The sequence below is a fragment of the Mus musculus genome, chromosome 14, assembly GCF_000001635.26.
Source record: "Mus musculus strain C57BL/6J chromosome 14, GRCm38.p6 C57BL/6J".
NCBI lineage: Eukaryota > Metazoa > Chordata > Mammalia > Rodentia > Muridae > Mus > Mus musculus.
This window is the reverse complement of record NC_000080.6, coordinates 46,379,113-46,394,504: the sequence shown is the minus strand read 5'-3', so window position 1 is coordinate 46,394,504 and position 15,392 is coordinate 46,379,113. Positions and strand designations below refer to the sequence as shown.

Genomic DNA, 15,392 nt, shown 5'->3' with positions numbered 1-15,392 from the left:
CAGTCTCTTCCATTTCCTTCTGCCATCTGATAACTTGGGAGCCAGGCAGGGTGGCAGACTCCTACAGTGCCAGCACCAGGGCAGGGTCACTCATCCCTACAATCCCAGCACCAGGGAAGCTGAGTCAGAGACACAGCAGGTCTGAGATCACCAGTGGCAAAGCAGCAACTGATTCCTTGGCCTGGGAAACCCCTGAAGATGTGTCTTTTTTTTTTTTTTTTTTTTGATCCCGTGTCATGATGAAGTCATCTGCAGAGTTCTTGTTGGAAAATCATACAATCACAGCTGGAAAAATTAAATTCAAAGGGGGAAAAAATCCCATCATGTTTTAAGCAAGTTTATGGGTTTTTGTTTGGCTACGCTCATAGTTACCCTGGGTGCATGCAGCCCACGGGCTGCAGGTTGGATGCACCTGCTGGGACAAGTCTTGTTTAGCTGGAAGCTGTGGCCACAGGCATCCACATTCCTGCTGGTCCTGTTCAAGACTTGTGGAGGAAGAGACAGATGATATGGTCTGAATTCGAGGTCCATCACTTATGAGCTCTGAGACCTTGGAGGATTTTGTTAAGTTTAGAATCTCATCTGCAGAAGAAGGGTTTGAAGTGGGTCGTTGCAAGGGCTCAAGAACAAAGGAGAAATTATGGTAATATCCACGTGAGAGAACTAAGGATCTAGGTTATTACAAAGATGGCTTCTAATTTCGTTTTAAATTGATCTGTTTTATTACTTGCAAAAGTTAGCCATGGTGCTGGAGTGTCCTTCAAAGTATTCCCTTATAGTTAAGATAGACATCTAAATGGCGATGTTTGAAGACCCCATGCCATTTGGGACCTAGAATCAAGGTACTATGCCTGCAGAATCAGAATTTTTTTTTTTTCCTGAGCCAGGGAGTATAAATCTTTAACCCTAGCACCCAGGAGGCAGAGACAAGTGGATCTCTGTGGGTTTCAGGCGAGCCTAGTCTACAGATCAAGTTCTAGGACAGCCAGGGCTACACAGAGAAACCCTGTCTCAAGCAAACAAAACAAAACAAAACAAAACAAAACAAAACAAAACAAAGCAGAAATTTCTTCACTGCTATAGACCTATTTCTGGACGTAATGATAACTGTTTATAAAGCTTTACTCAAAAATATCCCTTACCTACTTAAGAATGTCTTTGTTTCTATTTTTTAATGGTACTTATTAGCTCTGAAAGGATATGTAAAATAACTTTTAAAACAGGAGTATTCATTGGCCAGGCATGGTGGTATATACCTGCAATCACTGTCTGGTTAGACTTTGCTTCAAAACCAACCAAACCAAACCACACCAAACTTAATTTGTTACTTAGCATAACTGGGAGGTGGGGGCTGCGGGGCGGGGGGTGGGGGAGTGGGGTGGGGTGGGGAGACAAGGAAGACTAGGTTTGCTTGGGTCAGCAAAGATGCTGATGGGTAAGGTTTTGTTTGTTTGTTTGTTTGTTTGTTTTTTGTTTTTTGTTTTAAAGTTGGGTCTTTCTCTACATAGTCCTGCTTGTCCTGAATTCGCTAGGTAGACCAGGCTGGCCCAGAACACCTAGAGATCATCTGGCTGCCTCTGTCTCTTGAGTTCTGGGGCTAAAGCATGCACCACTCTACCTGGCTAGTTTGTATCCATCTAAATTGGGGAAGAAAGAAGTACAGCTGTCCCCAGAGATAACAGCTGGGTTTTCCCATCAAACACCTAGAAATCCATTTTAGATTCTAAATAGGGTTTGTCAGGTAGCTTAATTAGAAACTTTCAGACTGGGTTTCACAGACTGGTTGGGCCAAAGGTCACTTTATTGTCTGGGTTTCAGCAAAATGAGACAATAGCTGTTATTCAAACAACATTTGGGTAAGGAAGAAAAATGAACAAACACCACTCTCCCTCCCCCCGCTCCGTGCCTCCAAATCCATTAAAGGCAAAGCTGCACCCCTAAGGACAACGAATCGCTGCTGTTTGTGAGTTTAAATATTAAGGAACACATTGTGTTAATGATTGGAGCAGCAGTGATTGATGTAGTGGCATTGGTGAGCACTGAATCCGTCCTTCAACCTGCTATGGGAGCACAGAGCCTGATGCCCCAGGAGTAATGTAATAGAGTAATGTAATGTAATGGAGTTTTAATTTTGTGTTGTTGTTTTAAATAATTAATTGTAATTTTGGCTGTGTTAGAAGCTGTGGGTACGTTTCTCAGTCATCTTTTCGGTCTGGTGTTATTGCCATACCTTGATTAATCGGAGATTAAAAGAGAAGGTGTACTTAGAAACGATTTCAAATGAAAGAAGGTATGTTTCCAATGTGACTTCACTAAAGTGACAGTGACGCAGGGAATCAATCGTCTTCTAATAGAAAGGGCTCATGGAGACCTGAGCTGATCTTTCTGTTCTGGATGAGAGAGGTGGTACCCATTGGAATGAAAGGACTTAGTCAGGGGCATACAGTGTGCTCCAGGCTGGGGATGGTCAGGATGTTGTGCTCAGCCTCTAACACTCCTTCCAACCTGACATTCCTTCTCACCCTTTGTCTCTGGCCAGTAGAATACAGGAACTCGTTCCTGTTTTTTTTTTTTTAAATTCTGAAGGTGTGTAAGTACAAAGGTCAGATGAGCGGCCCTAGGTCAAGACTGCTTTGTGGTGACAAGGGAGTATAACACCCACCCCAGAAACCAAGAACCGGAAATTGCTATCTTCCAGCCCTTTGAGAGCTACCTGAAGCTCTGGGCTGCTGGCCTCACCCCTTCCCTGCAGCTTTCCCTTTAGCAGAGGCTGTGATTTCCTTCAGCGCTCTGGGCAAATACTCTTAGCCTGGCTCACCTTCCCCATCCTCGTTTGTAAAAACAAAGATGAAGCTGATAGTTCCTTCCCAGCTCCATCAGAGGCAGGGTGTGAAATTAGCTCCTGTTTGGGAAGGTTTAAAAGCCGGCCACATTCCACCTCCCAGCTAGCATGATTACCAACTCTTGTTCTTACTGTTGTTATGAAAGACTCAATTCCTCATCTCCCTTCTTTTAAAAAGGGGCCAAAGGGCACTTTGTTTTTTTCTCTACATGGCCTAAAAGGCACTGTGTTACCTTCCTGGAAGGTCCCAAACAAACAAACAAACAAACAAAATAACCATCTGGCAGTTAAGAAGGCTTCAGAGATATAAATAGGATTTTCTAATTGTCTTACAAGGCCTAGGCCTGTTTGCCTGCCAAGTGCCTGCAAACTACCTCTGTGCACTTGAAATGTTAGACCTGGGGGATCGATGGAGGGCACCCAGTTTAAGGGGGGTTGGTGCAATTCTCAAATGTCCACAAGAAACATCTCACAAAAACTTTTTTGGGGGGAAAGTCACCTCCTAATAGTTGAAGAGGTATCTCCTTCGGGCACACAGCCCTGCTCACAGCCTGTTTCAACGTTTGGGAATCCTTTAACAGTTTACGGAAGGCCACCCTTTAAACCAATCCAACAGCTCCCTTCTCCATAACCTGATTTTAGAGGTGTTTCATTATCTCTAATTACTCGGGGTAAATGGTGATTACTCAGTGTTTTAATCATCAGTTTGGGCAGCAGTTATTCTAAACTCAGGGAAGCCCAGACTCCCATGGGTATTTTTGGAAGGTACAGAGACTAGTTGGTGCATGCTTTCTAGTACCTCTTGCACGTGGTCCCCAGGTGAGCCCCGGCTGCTTCCCGAGCTGGAGGCATCGGTCCCAGCCAAGGTGGCAACTGAGGGCTGGGGAGCTGTGCAATCTTCCGGACCCGGGCCTTGCCAGGCGAGGCGAGGCCCCGTGGCTGGATGGGAGGATGTGGGCGGGGCTCCCATCCCCAGAAGGGGAGGCGATTAAGGGAGGAGGGAAGAAGGGAGGGGCCGCTGGGGGGAAAGACTGGGGAGGAAGGGAAGAAAGAGAGGGAGGGAAAAGAGAAGGAAGGAGTAGATGTGAGAGGGTGGTGCTGGAGGGTGGGAAGGCAAGAGCGCGAGGCCTGGCCCGGAAGCTAGGTGAGTTCGGCATCCGAGCTGAGAGACCCCAGCCTAAGACGCCGCTGCGCTGCAACCCAGCCTGAGTATCTGGTCTCCGTCCCTGATGGGATTCTCGTCTAAACCGTCTTGGAGCCTGCAGCGATCCAGTCTCTGGCCCTCGACCAGGTTCATTGCAGCTTTCTAGAGGTCCCCAGAAGCAGCTGCTGGCGAGCCCGCTTCTGCAGGAACCAATGGTGAGCAGGGCAACCTGGAGAGGGGCGCTATTCTGAGGATTCGAGGTGCACCCGTAGTAGAAGCTGGGGATGGGGCTCAGGCTGTAACCGAGGCAAAAGTTGGCCTATTCCTCCTTCCTTCTCCAACAGTGTTGGAGGTGGGATGATGGAGGCTAAAAGGCACCTCCATATATGTTACTGCGTCTATCCAACCTACTTTAGGGAGGTGCGGGCCAGGAGAGGCGGGAAGGAGAGAAGGCCTTGGAAGAGAGGTCATTGGGAAGAACTGTGGGGTTTGGTGGGTTTGCTTCCACTTAGACTATAAGAGTGGGAGAGGAGGGAGTCAACTCTAAGTTTCAACACCAGTGGGGGACTGAGGACTGCTTCATTAGGAGAGAGAACCTAGCCAGAGCTAGCTTTGCAAAAGAGGCTGTAGTCCTGCTTTGCTCTAAAGCGCGACCCGGGATAGAGAGGCTTCCTTGAGCGGGGTGTCACCTAATCTTGTCCCCAACGCACCCCCTCCCAGCCCCTGAGAGCTAGCGAACTGTAGGTACAGAACTCGCTCCCATCTCCAGGAGCTATTTTCTTAGACATGGGCACCCATGCATTCTGCCTTCTGGTACTCTCCCCTCCCTGGGAAGGGGTGTAAGGTTCGACGGACCGTGGCCAGGATGCCGAAAGGCTACCTGTGCGGGTCTTCTGCCATGCTGTGTCTGTGCGGACATGCCAGCAGGGCTAATGAGGAGCTTGCGATACTCCAAAGGGTTCGGGAATTGCGGGGTCCTTACACGCAGTGGAGTTGGGCCCCGGGGACTCAGAAGGTTTCCCGCCACGGCTTTGGTTGATAGTTTTTTTAGTATCCTGGTTTATGAACTGAAGGTTTTGTGAGATGTTGAATCACTAGCAGGGTCATATTTGGCAAACCGAGGCTACTATTAAATTTTGGTTTTAGAAGAAGATTCTGGGGAGAAAGTGAAGGGTAACTGCCTCCAGGAGCTGTATCAACCCCATTAAGAAAAAAAAAAATACCAGGAGATGAAAATTTACTTTGATCTGTATTTTTTAATTAAAAAAAATCAGGGAAGAAAGGAGTGATTAGAAAGGGATCCTTGTGAAGTTGAAATTGAAACAAGTCCTTCGTCTATTTACTGGGCTTTAACGTCGAGAGCGCTCCACACACCGCCAAAGGCACAGGATTGTCCGGGGATCCTGAGCGTCGGCGGTTCCACGGTGCCCTCGCTCCGCGTGCGCCAGTCGCTAGCATATCGCCATCTCTTTCCCCCTTAAAAGCAAATAAACAAATCAACAATAAGCCCTTTGCCCTTTCCAGCGCTTTCCCAGTTATTCCCAGCGGCGACGCTGGTCGGGGAATAGAGAAATCGTCTCAGAAAGCTGCGCTGATGGTGGTGAGAGCGGACTGTCGCTCAGGGGCGCCCGCGGTCTCTGCACCCAGGGCAGCAGTGTGGGATGGCGCTGGGCAGCCACCGCCGCCAGGAAGGACGTGACTCTCCATCCTTTACACTTCTTTCTCAAAGGTTTCCCGAAAGTGCCCCCCGCCTCGAAAACTGGGGCCGGTGCGGGGGGGGGGGAGAGGTTAGGTTGAAAACCAGCTGGACACGTCGAGTTCCTAAGTGAGGCAAAGAGGCGGGGTGGAGCGGGCTCTGGAGCGGGGGAGTCCTGGGACTCCGGTCCTCGGATGGACCCCGTGCAAAGACCTGTTGGAACAAGAGTTGCGCTTCCGAGGTTAGAACAGGCCAGGCATCTTAGGATAGTCAGGTCACCCCCCCCCCCAACCCCACCCGAGTTGTGTTGGTGAATTTCTTGGAGGAATCTTAGCCGCGATTCTGTAGCTGGTGCAAAAGGAGGAAAGGGGTGGGGGAAGGAAGTGGCGCGCGCGGGGGTGGCGGTGGGGGTGGAGGTGGTTTAAAAAGTAAGCCAAGCCAGAGGGAGAGGTCGAGTGCAGGCCGAAAGCTGTTCTCGGGTTTGTAGACGCTTGGGATCGCGCTTGGGGTCTCCTTTCCGTGCCGGGTAGGAGTTGTAAAGCCTTTGCAACTCTGAGATCTGAAAAAAAATGTGATGCGCTCTTTCTTTGGCGACGCCTGTTTTGGAATCTGTCCGGAGTTAGAAGCTCAGACGTCCACCCCCCACCCCCCGCCCACCCCCTCTGCCTTGAATGGCACCGCCGACCGGTTTCTGAAGGATCTGCTTGGCTGGAGCGGACGCTGAGGTTGGCAGACACGGTGCGGGGACTCTGGCGGGGCTACTAGACAGTACTTCAGAAGCCGCTCCTTCTAACTTTCCCACACCGCTCAAACCCCGACACCCCCGCGGCGGACTGAGTTGGCGACGGGGTCAGAGTCTTCTGGCTGGAAGTTAGATCCGCTAGGGGTCGGCTGCCTGTCGCTAGAAGCATTATTTGGCCTCTCGGAGACCCTGTGGAGGAAGTGCTGGAGTGTGCGAGTGTGTTTGCGTGTGTGTGTGTGTGTGTGTGTGTGTGTGTGTGTGTGTGTGTGCGCGCGCGCGCGCGCGCGCCCTTGGAGGGTCCCTATGCGCTTTCCTTTTCATGGAACGCTGTCGTGAGGCTTTGGTAAACTGTCTTTTCGGTTCCTCTCTCGGCTGCACTTAAGCTTTGTCGGCGCTGTAAAGAGACGCGTCTTCAAGTGCACCCTGATCCTCAGGCTTCAGATAACCCGTCCCCGAACCTGGCCAGATGCATTGCACTGCGCGCCGCAGGTAGAGACGTGCCCCACGTCCCCTGCGTGCAGCGACTACGACCGAGAGCCGCGCCAGTGGCTGGTGTCCCGCCGAGAGTTCCTCAGAGCAGGCGGGGACAACTCCCAGACGGCTGGGGCTCCAGCTGCGGGCGCGGAGGTTGGCCTCGCTCGCAGGGGCTGGACCCAGCCGGGGTGGGAGGATGGAGGAGGGGCGGGCGGGCTCTTCGGTGAGTGGGGCGGGGCCTCTGGGTCCACGTGACTCCTAGGGGCTGGAAGAAAAACAGAGCCTGTCTGCTCCAGAGTCTCATTATATTCAAATATTCATTTTAGGAGCCATTCCGTAGTGCCATTCGGAGCGACGCACTGCCGCAGCTTCTCTGAGCCTTTCCAGCAAGTTTGTTCAAGATTGGCTCCCAAGAATCATGGACTGTTATTATATGCCTTGTTTTCTGTCAGTGAGTAGACACCTCTTCTTTCCCCTTCTTGGGATTTCACTCTGTCCTCCCATCCCTGACCACTGTCTGTCCCTCCCGTCGGACTTCCATTTCAGTGCCCGCGCCCTACTCTCAGGCAGCGCTATGGTTCTCTTTCTGGTCCCTGCAAGGCCAGACACTCGAAATGTACGGGCTCCTTTTAAAGCGCTCCCACTGTTTTCTCTGATCCGCTGCGTTGCAAGAAAGAGGGAGCGCGAGGGACCAAATAGATGAAAGGTCCTCAGGTTGGGGCTGTCCCTTGAGGGCTAACCACTCCCTTCCCAGTCCCGTCCCACTAGCCTGGGAAGGCCAGTTCCTTGCCTCATAAAAAAAAAAAAAAAAAAACCAAAAAAAACAAAACCATGTTCGTTTTGGAATCACCCCTACCGTTCCCTGGGAACAAGACTCTTTAGTGAGCATTTTCAACGCAGCGACTACAATGAAATAAATCACAAAGTCACTGGGGCAGCCCCCTGACTCCTTTTCCCAGTCACTGGACCTTGCTGCCCGGTCCAAGCCCTGCCGGCACAGCTCTGTTCTCCCCTCCTCCTGTTCTTAACCAGCTGGAAGTTGTGGAAATTGGGCTGGAGGGCGGAGGAAGGGCGGGGGTGGGGGGGGGGTGGAGAAGGTGGGGGGGAGGCTGAAGGTCCGAAGTGAAGAGCGATGGCATTTTAATTCTCCCTCCCCCACCCCCCTTTACCTCCTCAATGTTAACTGTTTATCCTTGAAGAAGCCACGCTGAGATCATGGCTCAGATAGCCGTTGGGACAGGATGGAGGCTATCTGATTTGGGGTTATTTGAGTGTAAACAAGTTAGACCAAGTAATTACAGGGCGATTCTTACTTTCGGGCCGTGCATGGCTGCAGCTGGTGTGTGTGTGTGTAGGGTGTGAGGGAGAAAACACAAACTTGATCTTTCGGACCTGTTTTACATCTTGACCGTCGGTTGCTACCCCTATATGCATATGCAGAGACATCTCTATTTCTCGCTATTGATCGGTGTTTATTTATTCTTTAACCTTCCACCCCAACCCCCTCCCCAGAGACACCATGATTCCTGGTAACCGAATGCTGATGGTCGTTTTATTATGCCAAGTCCTGCTAGGAGGCGCGAGCCATGCTAGTTTGATACCTGAGACCGGGAAGAAAAAAGTCGCCGAGATTCAGGGCCACGCGGGAGGACGCCGCTCAGGGCAGAGCCATGAGCTCCTGCGGGACTTCGAGGCGACACTTCTACAGATGTTTGGGCTGCGCCGCCGTCCGCAGCCTAGCAAGAGCGCCGTCATTCCGGATTACATGAGGGATCTTTACCGGCTCCAGTCTGGGGAGGAGGAGGAGGAAGAGCAGAGCCAGGGAACCGGGCTTGAGTACCCGGAGCGTCCCGCCAGCCGAGCCAACACTGTGAGGAGTTTCCATCACGAAGGTCAGTTTGTGCTCTTAGTCCTGGCGGTGTAGGGTGGGGTAGAGCGCCGGGGCAGAGGGTGGGGGGTGGGCAGCTGGCAGGGCAAGCTGAAGGGGTTGTGGAAGCCCCCGGGGAAGAAGAGTTCATGTTACATCAAAGCTCCGAGTCCTGGAGACTGTGGAACAGGGCCTCTTACCTTCAACTTTCCAGAGCTGCCTCTGAGGGTACTTTCTGGAGACCAAGTAGTGGTGGTGATGGGGGAGGGGGTTACGTTGGGAGAAGCGGACTGACAGCACTCAGACTTCTGCTAGCCCCAGCGGTGTGCTTTAGCTATATCAAAGCCAGGGTTTCTGCCCGTTTTGTTCAAAGCACCTACTGAATTTAATATTACAGCTGTGTGTTTGTCAGGTTTATTCAATAGGGGCCTTGTAATACGATCTGAATGTTTCCTAGCGGATGTTTCTTTTCCAAAGTAAATCTGAGTTATTAATCCTCCAGCATCATTACCGTGTTGGAATTTATTTTCCCTTCTGTAACATGATCAACAAGGCGTGCTCTGTGTTTCTAGGATCGCTGGGGAAATGTTTGGTAACATACTCAAAAGTGGAGAGGGAGAGAGGGTGGCCCCTCTTTTTCTTTACAACCACTTGTAAAGAAAACTGTACACAAAGCCAAGAGGGGGCTTTAAAAGGGGAGTCCAAGGGTGGTGGAGTAAAAGAGTTGACACATGGAAATTATTAGGCATATAAAGGAGGTTGGGAGATACTTTCTGTCTTTGGTGTTTGACAAATGTGAGCTAAGTTTTGCTGGTTTGCTAGCTGCTCCACAACTCTACTCCTTCAAATTAAAAGGCACAGTAATTTCCTCCCCTTAGGTTTCTACTATATAAGCAGAATTCAACCAATTCTGCTATTTTTTGTTTTTGTTTCTTGTTTTTGTTTTGTTTGTTTGTTTGTTTTTTTTTTTTTTTTTGTCTCAGAAAAGCTCATGGGCCTTTTCTTTTCCCCTTTCAACTGTGCCTAGAACATCTGGAGAACATCCCAGGGACCAGTGAGAGCTCTGCTTTTCGTTTCCTCTTCAACCTCAGCAGCATCCCAGAGAATGAGGTGATCTCCTCGGCAGAGCTCCGGCTCTTTCGGGAGCAGGTGGACCAGGGCCCTGACTGGGAACAGGGCTTCCACCGTATAAACATTTATGAGGTTATGAAGCCCCCAGCAGAAATGGTTCCTGGACACCTCATCACACGACTACTGGACACCAGACTAGTCCATCACAATGTGACACGGTGGGAAACTTTCGATGTGAGCCCTGCAGTCCTTCGCTGGACCCGGGAAAAGCAACCCAATTATGGGCTGGCCATTGAGGTGACTCACCTCCACCAGACACGGACCCACCAGGGCCAGCACGTCAGAATCAGCCGATCGTTACCTCAAGGGAGTGGAGATTGGGCCCAACTCCGGCCCCTCCTGGTCACTTTTGGCCATGATGGCCGGGGCCATACCTTGACCCGCAGAAGGGCCAAACGTAGTCCCAAGCATCACCCACAGCGGTCCAGGAAGAAGAATAAGAACTGCCGTCGCCATTCACTATACGTGGACTTCAGTGACGTGGGCTGGAATGATTGGATTGTGGCCCCACCCGGCTACCAGGCCTTCTACTGCCACGGGGACTGTCCCTTTCCACTGGCTGATCACCTCAACTCAACCAACCATGCCATTGTGCAGACCCTAGTCAACTCTGTTAATTCTAGTATCCCTAAGGCCTGTTGTGTCCCCACTGAACTGAGTGCCATTTCCATGTTGTACCTGGATGAGTATGACAAGGTGGTGTTGAAAAATTATCAGGAGATGGTGGTAGAGGGGTGTGGATGCCGCTGAGATCAGGCAGTCCAGAGGGCGGACACACACACACACACACACACACACACACACACACACACACACACACACACGTTCCCATTCAACCACCTACACATACCACACAAACTGCTTCCCTATAGCTGGACTTTTATCTTAAAAAAAAAAAAAAAAAAAGAAAGAAAGAAAGAAAAAAAATGAAAGACAGAAAAGAAAAAAAAAAACCCTAAACAACTCACCTTGACCTTATTTATGACTTTACGTGCAAATGTTTTGACCATATTGATCATATATTTTGACAAATATATTTATAACTACATATTAAAAGAAAATAAAATGAGTCATTATTTTAAAGATAAACTAAGACCTTTCTATCTTATTTCCTCTTCCATACTCTTGAATGTCGAGATGGGGCTGTGGGTAGACTGAAAGTCAGAGGTGGCAACTGGAGGTGTTATCAGCTGTGGGGGCAGGAGCCAGTGATGGCAGAGAGATGGCAATGGCCAGGATGGATTGGTCTCCATTCTTATTTAATGTTAACAAGGAAGCAGCACCCTCTGCCATCTGGAGGACACGTGCCCTGCAGAAACAGTGGATGAAAGGAGTAGATCAGGTGAAAGAATTTGGTTTGGGACTTCCGGGCTCATCTTAGCTCTGCTCACCTGTTGTGGAGTGGCAGCGCCTCAGCCCTGTGGAGGAAGAGATCTCGACTCTAGGAGACTCATTCCCACCTTTGGCTTCATGATACCCCAGAGTGTCTTCAGTCCTGGCAGGCATCTTTCTCTTCTTGAACCAAATCCAACCTGTACATACACAGTGTCCTTTCAAGCAGGGCTTTGTTTTTACTGTTTCTGCGCCCCCTCCCAGACAGGGTCCCACTATGTAGCCTTGGCTGTCTTAGAGCTCAGTATGTAGCCCAGGCTGGCCTCAAACTCACAGAGATCTGCCTACTTCTGCCTCTCATGTGCTGGGATTAAAGCTAGCTCTCTTTCTTTCTTTCTTTTGTTGTTGTTGTTGTTTTGTTTTGTTTTTTCATTTGTTTTTTGTGCTGGATTTTATCCAATAAAACAAACAGTAGGCCCTACCTTGAAAAAGTTTAGTGACTACTCTGTACATATAACGTGTGGTAGGAGTCTCCATTGTTAAGGGACTGTTAACCTTTATCCTTTATTCCTCACATGAAGGCTTTCTTTGAGCATCCCAGGACTGTGTTAGGGAAAAGGAGTTGGCAATAGGATGAGCTACTGAAGGGTCAGTGTTTAAGCAGGCTCTGTGAAAGTGTTTTGATATTTCTTGGCATTTACTGAGTCATGGATCTCTTGTCTTTTGTTTCTCTGATAGCACCTCCACCATTCTCCAGGATCAGACAGAATATGATCTTTCCTGTGGAACTGAAATTTGCAGCAGGGGCTCTTCAAGGAGAAAGACTAACTTGGTGGCGCAGTGCAGAGAATGCTCTTAGCTGGAGATGTGGTTCAGTTGGCAGAGGCTTGCTGGGAGGGCAGGAAACCTTGGGTGTGATTCCCTGCTTGAGTCAGGGTGTAGTGGGAGAGGAGACACACACTGGGGCTCCTGACTCTCTAGTAGAGGCTAAAGGAACTCAAGTTCAAGGTCATGCTCAGTTATATAGCAAGTTTCAACTAGCCTGGGACAAATGAGACTAAGGTCTTAAAAAAAATCAGAGAAAGAAACAAAAGGAAGAAAAGGTGGAAAGAAGACATCAGTGGGCTTAGAGGTGGGAGATCCCTTTAGTTAAGGACAGGAAGAGCTTTCTGAAAGGATGTGTTTGTAGGAGATGCCTTTGACTTTTCTCATTACCAGCAGCTAAATTAAGTCCTCCCAGCTCAGGCCCACTTCTTAAGTGTCTCCCTGCTCTGGAAGGGTCAGCTGGGTTTAGGGTAGAAATAGTGGGGATTCTGCTCCTGCAGAAAGGGCCAGGAGAAGGGCATTCCTCTGGATCAGCATCTCTCTCTGAAGGTGAAGGTAGTCTTGTTTGGGAGGTGTGTCAGACTCAAGGCCCAGGCATGGGTGAGTAGCTTAACTTTCTCTCTGTATCACCCTGCATTCTTCTACAGCAGCATTGCATATGCTTTTGGAAGTCTGATGGATGAAGCAGGACTCGTTTTTGTTTTTAATTACTGAAGTCCTACAGCCCTGCAAAAGGAGCAGCTTAGTGGAAACCAATAAAAATAGAAGTGGGGTGCTTGCCAAAGCCTCGGCTCCCTGGAGAGCGCAGGTGGAGAGAGGAGATCAGAGCCCTGGGCCAAGGCAGCAAGACTCCACAGCTCCTCCAAACTCCTTGCAAAAGAGGCCTCTTTCCCATTGCTCCAGCCCCACAGGTCGCTGTCCCTTATAGTCAAGGTATGGCGCCTGAATCAAGCATTTGGGGACAGCCCATCGTGGATTCTCCTTTGGGAGACCTCATTTTGCTCTGCCTGGTCTTCAGCAAATCTCTGAGAAGCCTGTGTTCTCTAAAGAGAGCCCCAGATCACCAGCACTTAAACTGAAGGTCCTAGCTTGATGGCTTGTCAGCTCAGGTCGGTTTTTTCTAGCAAGCACTCCCCCACCCCCAACCTTCTTTCACTGGCTTATTTTCAGGAATGGATAATGTTGTTTATTTGTTCAGCCAAATATTTGGTCTGGGGAATTTACCGTGAAATTCTGTGAATTGCATATACCTAGTTAACAAAATAGTCCAAGTGCCACAAATGTCAGCGTGGAAAACAAGGCGCCATGATCGGCTTTAACCCTTTGGACGGGTGCTTGTTGAAGCACAGTGAGGAGGCCTAGGGGAAGATGAACTTGAATGTGAGGAGATTACCTAAGTTAGGTTTTGCCTTAGACTGGGCCCCAGAACCTTATGAACGCTTGCACTTAGCTTGGCATCTCTCCTTTTATAGTCTCCCCCACCCCCACAATGATTCCATTACTTAGAGAAGAGGAGGGGAGAATCGCCCTCGAGGAGGAGTTTAGCAAAGTCTTAACCACATTAGAAGAGCTGCTGACTCGATCCCAGCCCACCCTTAAACTGCAACCGGCTTCCTTGGAACTTAAGACCAAAAAAAATAAGAAAAAGTGGAAAAAAAAAAAGTTTGTGTGGGGGCTTTCATTGCGTAATTCGCTCAGAACCTGCCAGGTGACCTGCTGACTTTGTTTTCAGTCTTGACGGTGCTTCATTCCACCGCCCTTCTTGCCGCAGGCCAGCGCCACACTGCGAGGGCCCCGCGCAGCCGCGGAGCTGGCAGACCCCACTCGTCACCCCAGGCTTTGGACAGACTTCAAGATCCGGCTTCCCTCCCGCTCCCGCTGCAGGCCGGCAGCCGCGGGGGCACCAGGGGGCGTCCTTCCCGCCCCACCCAGCCCCGCCCCGCGAGAGCCTGCACCTGGTGGCACCACCCCTGCCCCCAACTGTGGTTTCAGGTCCCCCAACTCCAGCCCACCGCGCCTCTGGCTCATCCACCCATGGCGGCGGACCAGGCTAGGTGAAGCTTACGGAGACAGGCGGTTCTGATTAGAGCATGCTGGTCCTTAGGGCTATTGCTTGGTGTATTTAACATGAAATGGGGTCGCTCGGCTGCGTAGAGGAGCGGAGACTGGGGTCCTGAGAAGGGGAGAAGGCAAGGCTCAATGTGTGGAGGGGTGAGAAGGTTTCGAGATCTTTAAGGGGTCTCAGTGGGGGCAGAAAGCGGGGATTAGAGAGTGAGCTTTTGGCATTGACTCACAGTGGTTCAACATGCTACAGTGACTTAAAGCAGACCCGCATGACCTTGGGAACAAACCTACTGACTGGGGACCCTATGCAGCAGGCCTCAGCTTCTTAGGGCAAACAGAACTTAAGTTCCTGGCTGAGCTTCCTGAGAGCCTGGCTGTACTCTTCCCAATGAGAGCAGGAGAAAGGGAACAGGTGGGGGCCTCGGGTGGGTAAGAGCACACAGAAGACATGCTATAATGAGCAATACCAGCACCCTACTTGACCCGATCTAGAAGCCACAGCACCACCCAGCTTTCTTCTCCACAGGTGAACTCAGGAAAGAAGAAAGCTCACCATGAGGCCTACGTGGGCAAATAATCAGCGTTGTTTTCGTAATGATGCCTCTGCCTTCACCCAGCACAAATTTTACACTCCACACACAGTCTCTCTGAGAATGAAAGCAAGCCAGAGCAACAGGAACGAGGCAGCATTATGCCAGCATCAGAAGACCATTGGTACTTCCCGGAGGGTACAGGATGAGGCTTACCTTGTGATCCAAGGAGCACGGTTAGGAAAGCTACAACTAGACATAAACTCCAGGAAGGGCCCACGTCCGCCGAGTGGGAGGATCCCGTAACACAGTAAGCAAGAGTTCCCCACTCAGCAGAGGGGGAAAAGTGTCCGGTTTTAGAAAAGATGTTTGAGTGGCTTGAATGTGACATCACAGCAGCACAACACACAAGGACAGAACACTAAGAAGTCAGAAGTTCAAGGTGTGTAATGTTTAATCAGTTCTTGAAAAAAAAGGAGTTAATCTCCTGTCAGCCGTTCGCTGTTGGTTCAACACTGCCCTCACGATCGGAAGTTTCCAGTTACCTGTGCTTTTTCTTCCTTCGGAATAGCTCCTGAAAAACGTTGACTGCAAATCCAAAATGTGGTGCAATATGCTGCTCAGATCAAAGTGCTCAGAAAATGTGAGGTTAGAAAAATCCAGAAACGTTCACTTTTTAAATCTAAACAACAACATGTTCAGTGAGGAAGGGTGACAAGATGGGAGAGTGATTTGCTGAGGTGTC

The 15,392-nt window shown here is 50.0% G+C and overlaps 1 protein-coding gene and 2 long non-coding RNA genes across 7 annotated transcripts, besides 11 other annotated features; 1 reads left to right on the top strand and 2 right to left on the bottom strand.

Moving 5' to 3' along the window:
• Positions 1,522-4,153: a promoter, noted in NCBI's record as "EcoR1/XbaI fragment for 1A promoter". NCBI's record gives the evidence for it as "EXISTENCE:reporter gene assay evidence [ECO:0000049][PMID:7499338]".
• Positions 1,522-8,421: a biological region, named in NCBI's record as "Bmp4 promoter region". NCBI's record gives its function as "regulatory_interactions: Bmp4".
• Positions 1,785-1,824: a protein binding site, noted in NCBI's record as "Cdx2 probe". NCBI's record gives its function as "mediates induction by fibroblast growth factor 4" and the evidence as "EXISTENCE:protein binding evidence [ECO:0000024][PMID:19890878]".
• Positions 1,786-1,798: a protein binding site, noted in NCBI's record as "DR-1A Distal site". NCBI's record gives the evidence for it as "EXISTENCE:protein binding evidence [ECO:0000024][PMID:7499338]".
• Positions 2,747-4,153: a promoter, noted in NCBI's record as "1.14 kb promoter fragment". NCBI's record gives its function as "drives expression in hair matrix, shaft derived from epithelium" and the evidence as "EXISTENCE:transgenic organism evidence [ECO:0001131][PMID:12054672]".
• Positions 3,021-3,033: a protein binding site, noted in NCBI's record as "DR-1A Proximal site". NCBI's record gives the evidence for it as "EXISTENCE:protein binding evidence [ECO:0000024][PMID:7499338]".
• Positions 3,347-3,866: a conserved region, noted in NCBI's record as "conserved_region; CNS3". NCBI's record gives the evidence for it as "COORDINATES:sequence alignment evidence [ECO:0000200][PMID:12054672]".
• Positions 3,638-3,663: a protein binding site, noted in NCBI's record as "Hif1a site". NCBI's record gives its function as "mediates induction by thrombopoietin" and the evidence as "EXISTENCE:protein binding evidence [ECO:0000024][PMID:27447537]".
• Positions 3,836-10,980, top strand: Bmp4 (bone morphogenetic protein 4). 2 transcript variants are annotated; one of them, NM_007554.3, is made up of 4 exons: positions 3,836-4,201; positions 7,225-7,349; positions 8,411-8,790; positions 9,793-10,980. In NM_007554.3, exons 3-4 carry the CDS (start codon positions 8,418-8,420, stop codon positions 10,644-10,646), a joined length of 1,227 nt encoding a protein of 408 aa, NP_031580.2. In that variant the 5' UTR covers positions 3,836-4,201; positions 7,225-7,349; positions 8,411-8,417; the 3' UTR covers positions 10,647-10,980. The 2 variants fall into 2 exon arrangements, with proteins under 2 accessions (NP_031580.2, NP_001303289.1); NM_001316360.1 differs by lacking the exon at positions 7,225-7,349.
• Positions 4,204-6,161: a promoter, noted in NCBI's record as "1B promoter". NCBI's record gives the evidence for it as "EXISTENCE:reporter gene assay evidence [ECO:0000049][PMID:12640113]".
• Gm15222 (predicted gene 15222) lies at positions 5,223-7,027 on the bottom strand. Of its 4 annotated transcripts, none has more exons than NR_166855.1 (2): positions 6,368-7,027; positions 5,223-6,241 (listed from the first exon to the last, which is right to left on the bottom strand). It is a non-coding gene; the product is annotated as a predicted gene 15222 (long non-coding RNA). The 4 variants fall into 4 exon arrangements; NR_166854.1 differs by having other exon boundaries at positions 5,223-5,462; NR_166853.1 differs by having other exon boundaries at positions 6,883-7,027.
• Positions 6,254-7,252: a promoter, noted in NCBI's record as "intron 2 promoter". NCBI's record gives the evidence for it as "EXISTENCE:reporter gene assay evidence [ECO:0000049][PMID:12640113]".
• Positions 6,805-8,421: a promoter, noted in NCBI's record as "+2900 to +4513; HindIII site to ATG translation start site". NCBI's record gives its function as "drives expression in pancreas and skin" and the evidence as "EXISTENCE:transgenic organism evidence [ECO:0001131][PMID:23626735]".
• Positions 10,897-14,981, bottom strand: Gm15217 (predicted gene 15217). Its single transcript, NR_037981.1, has 4 exons — positions 14,864-14,981; positions 14,119-14,226; positions 11,288-11,428; positions 10,897-11,205 (listed from the first exon to the last, which is right to left on the bottom strand). It is a non-coding gene; the product is annotated as a predicted gene 15217 (long non-coding RNA).
• Between the last annotated feature and the right edge of the window lie 411 nt (positions 14,982-15,392).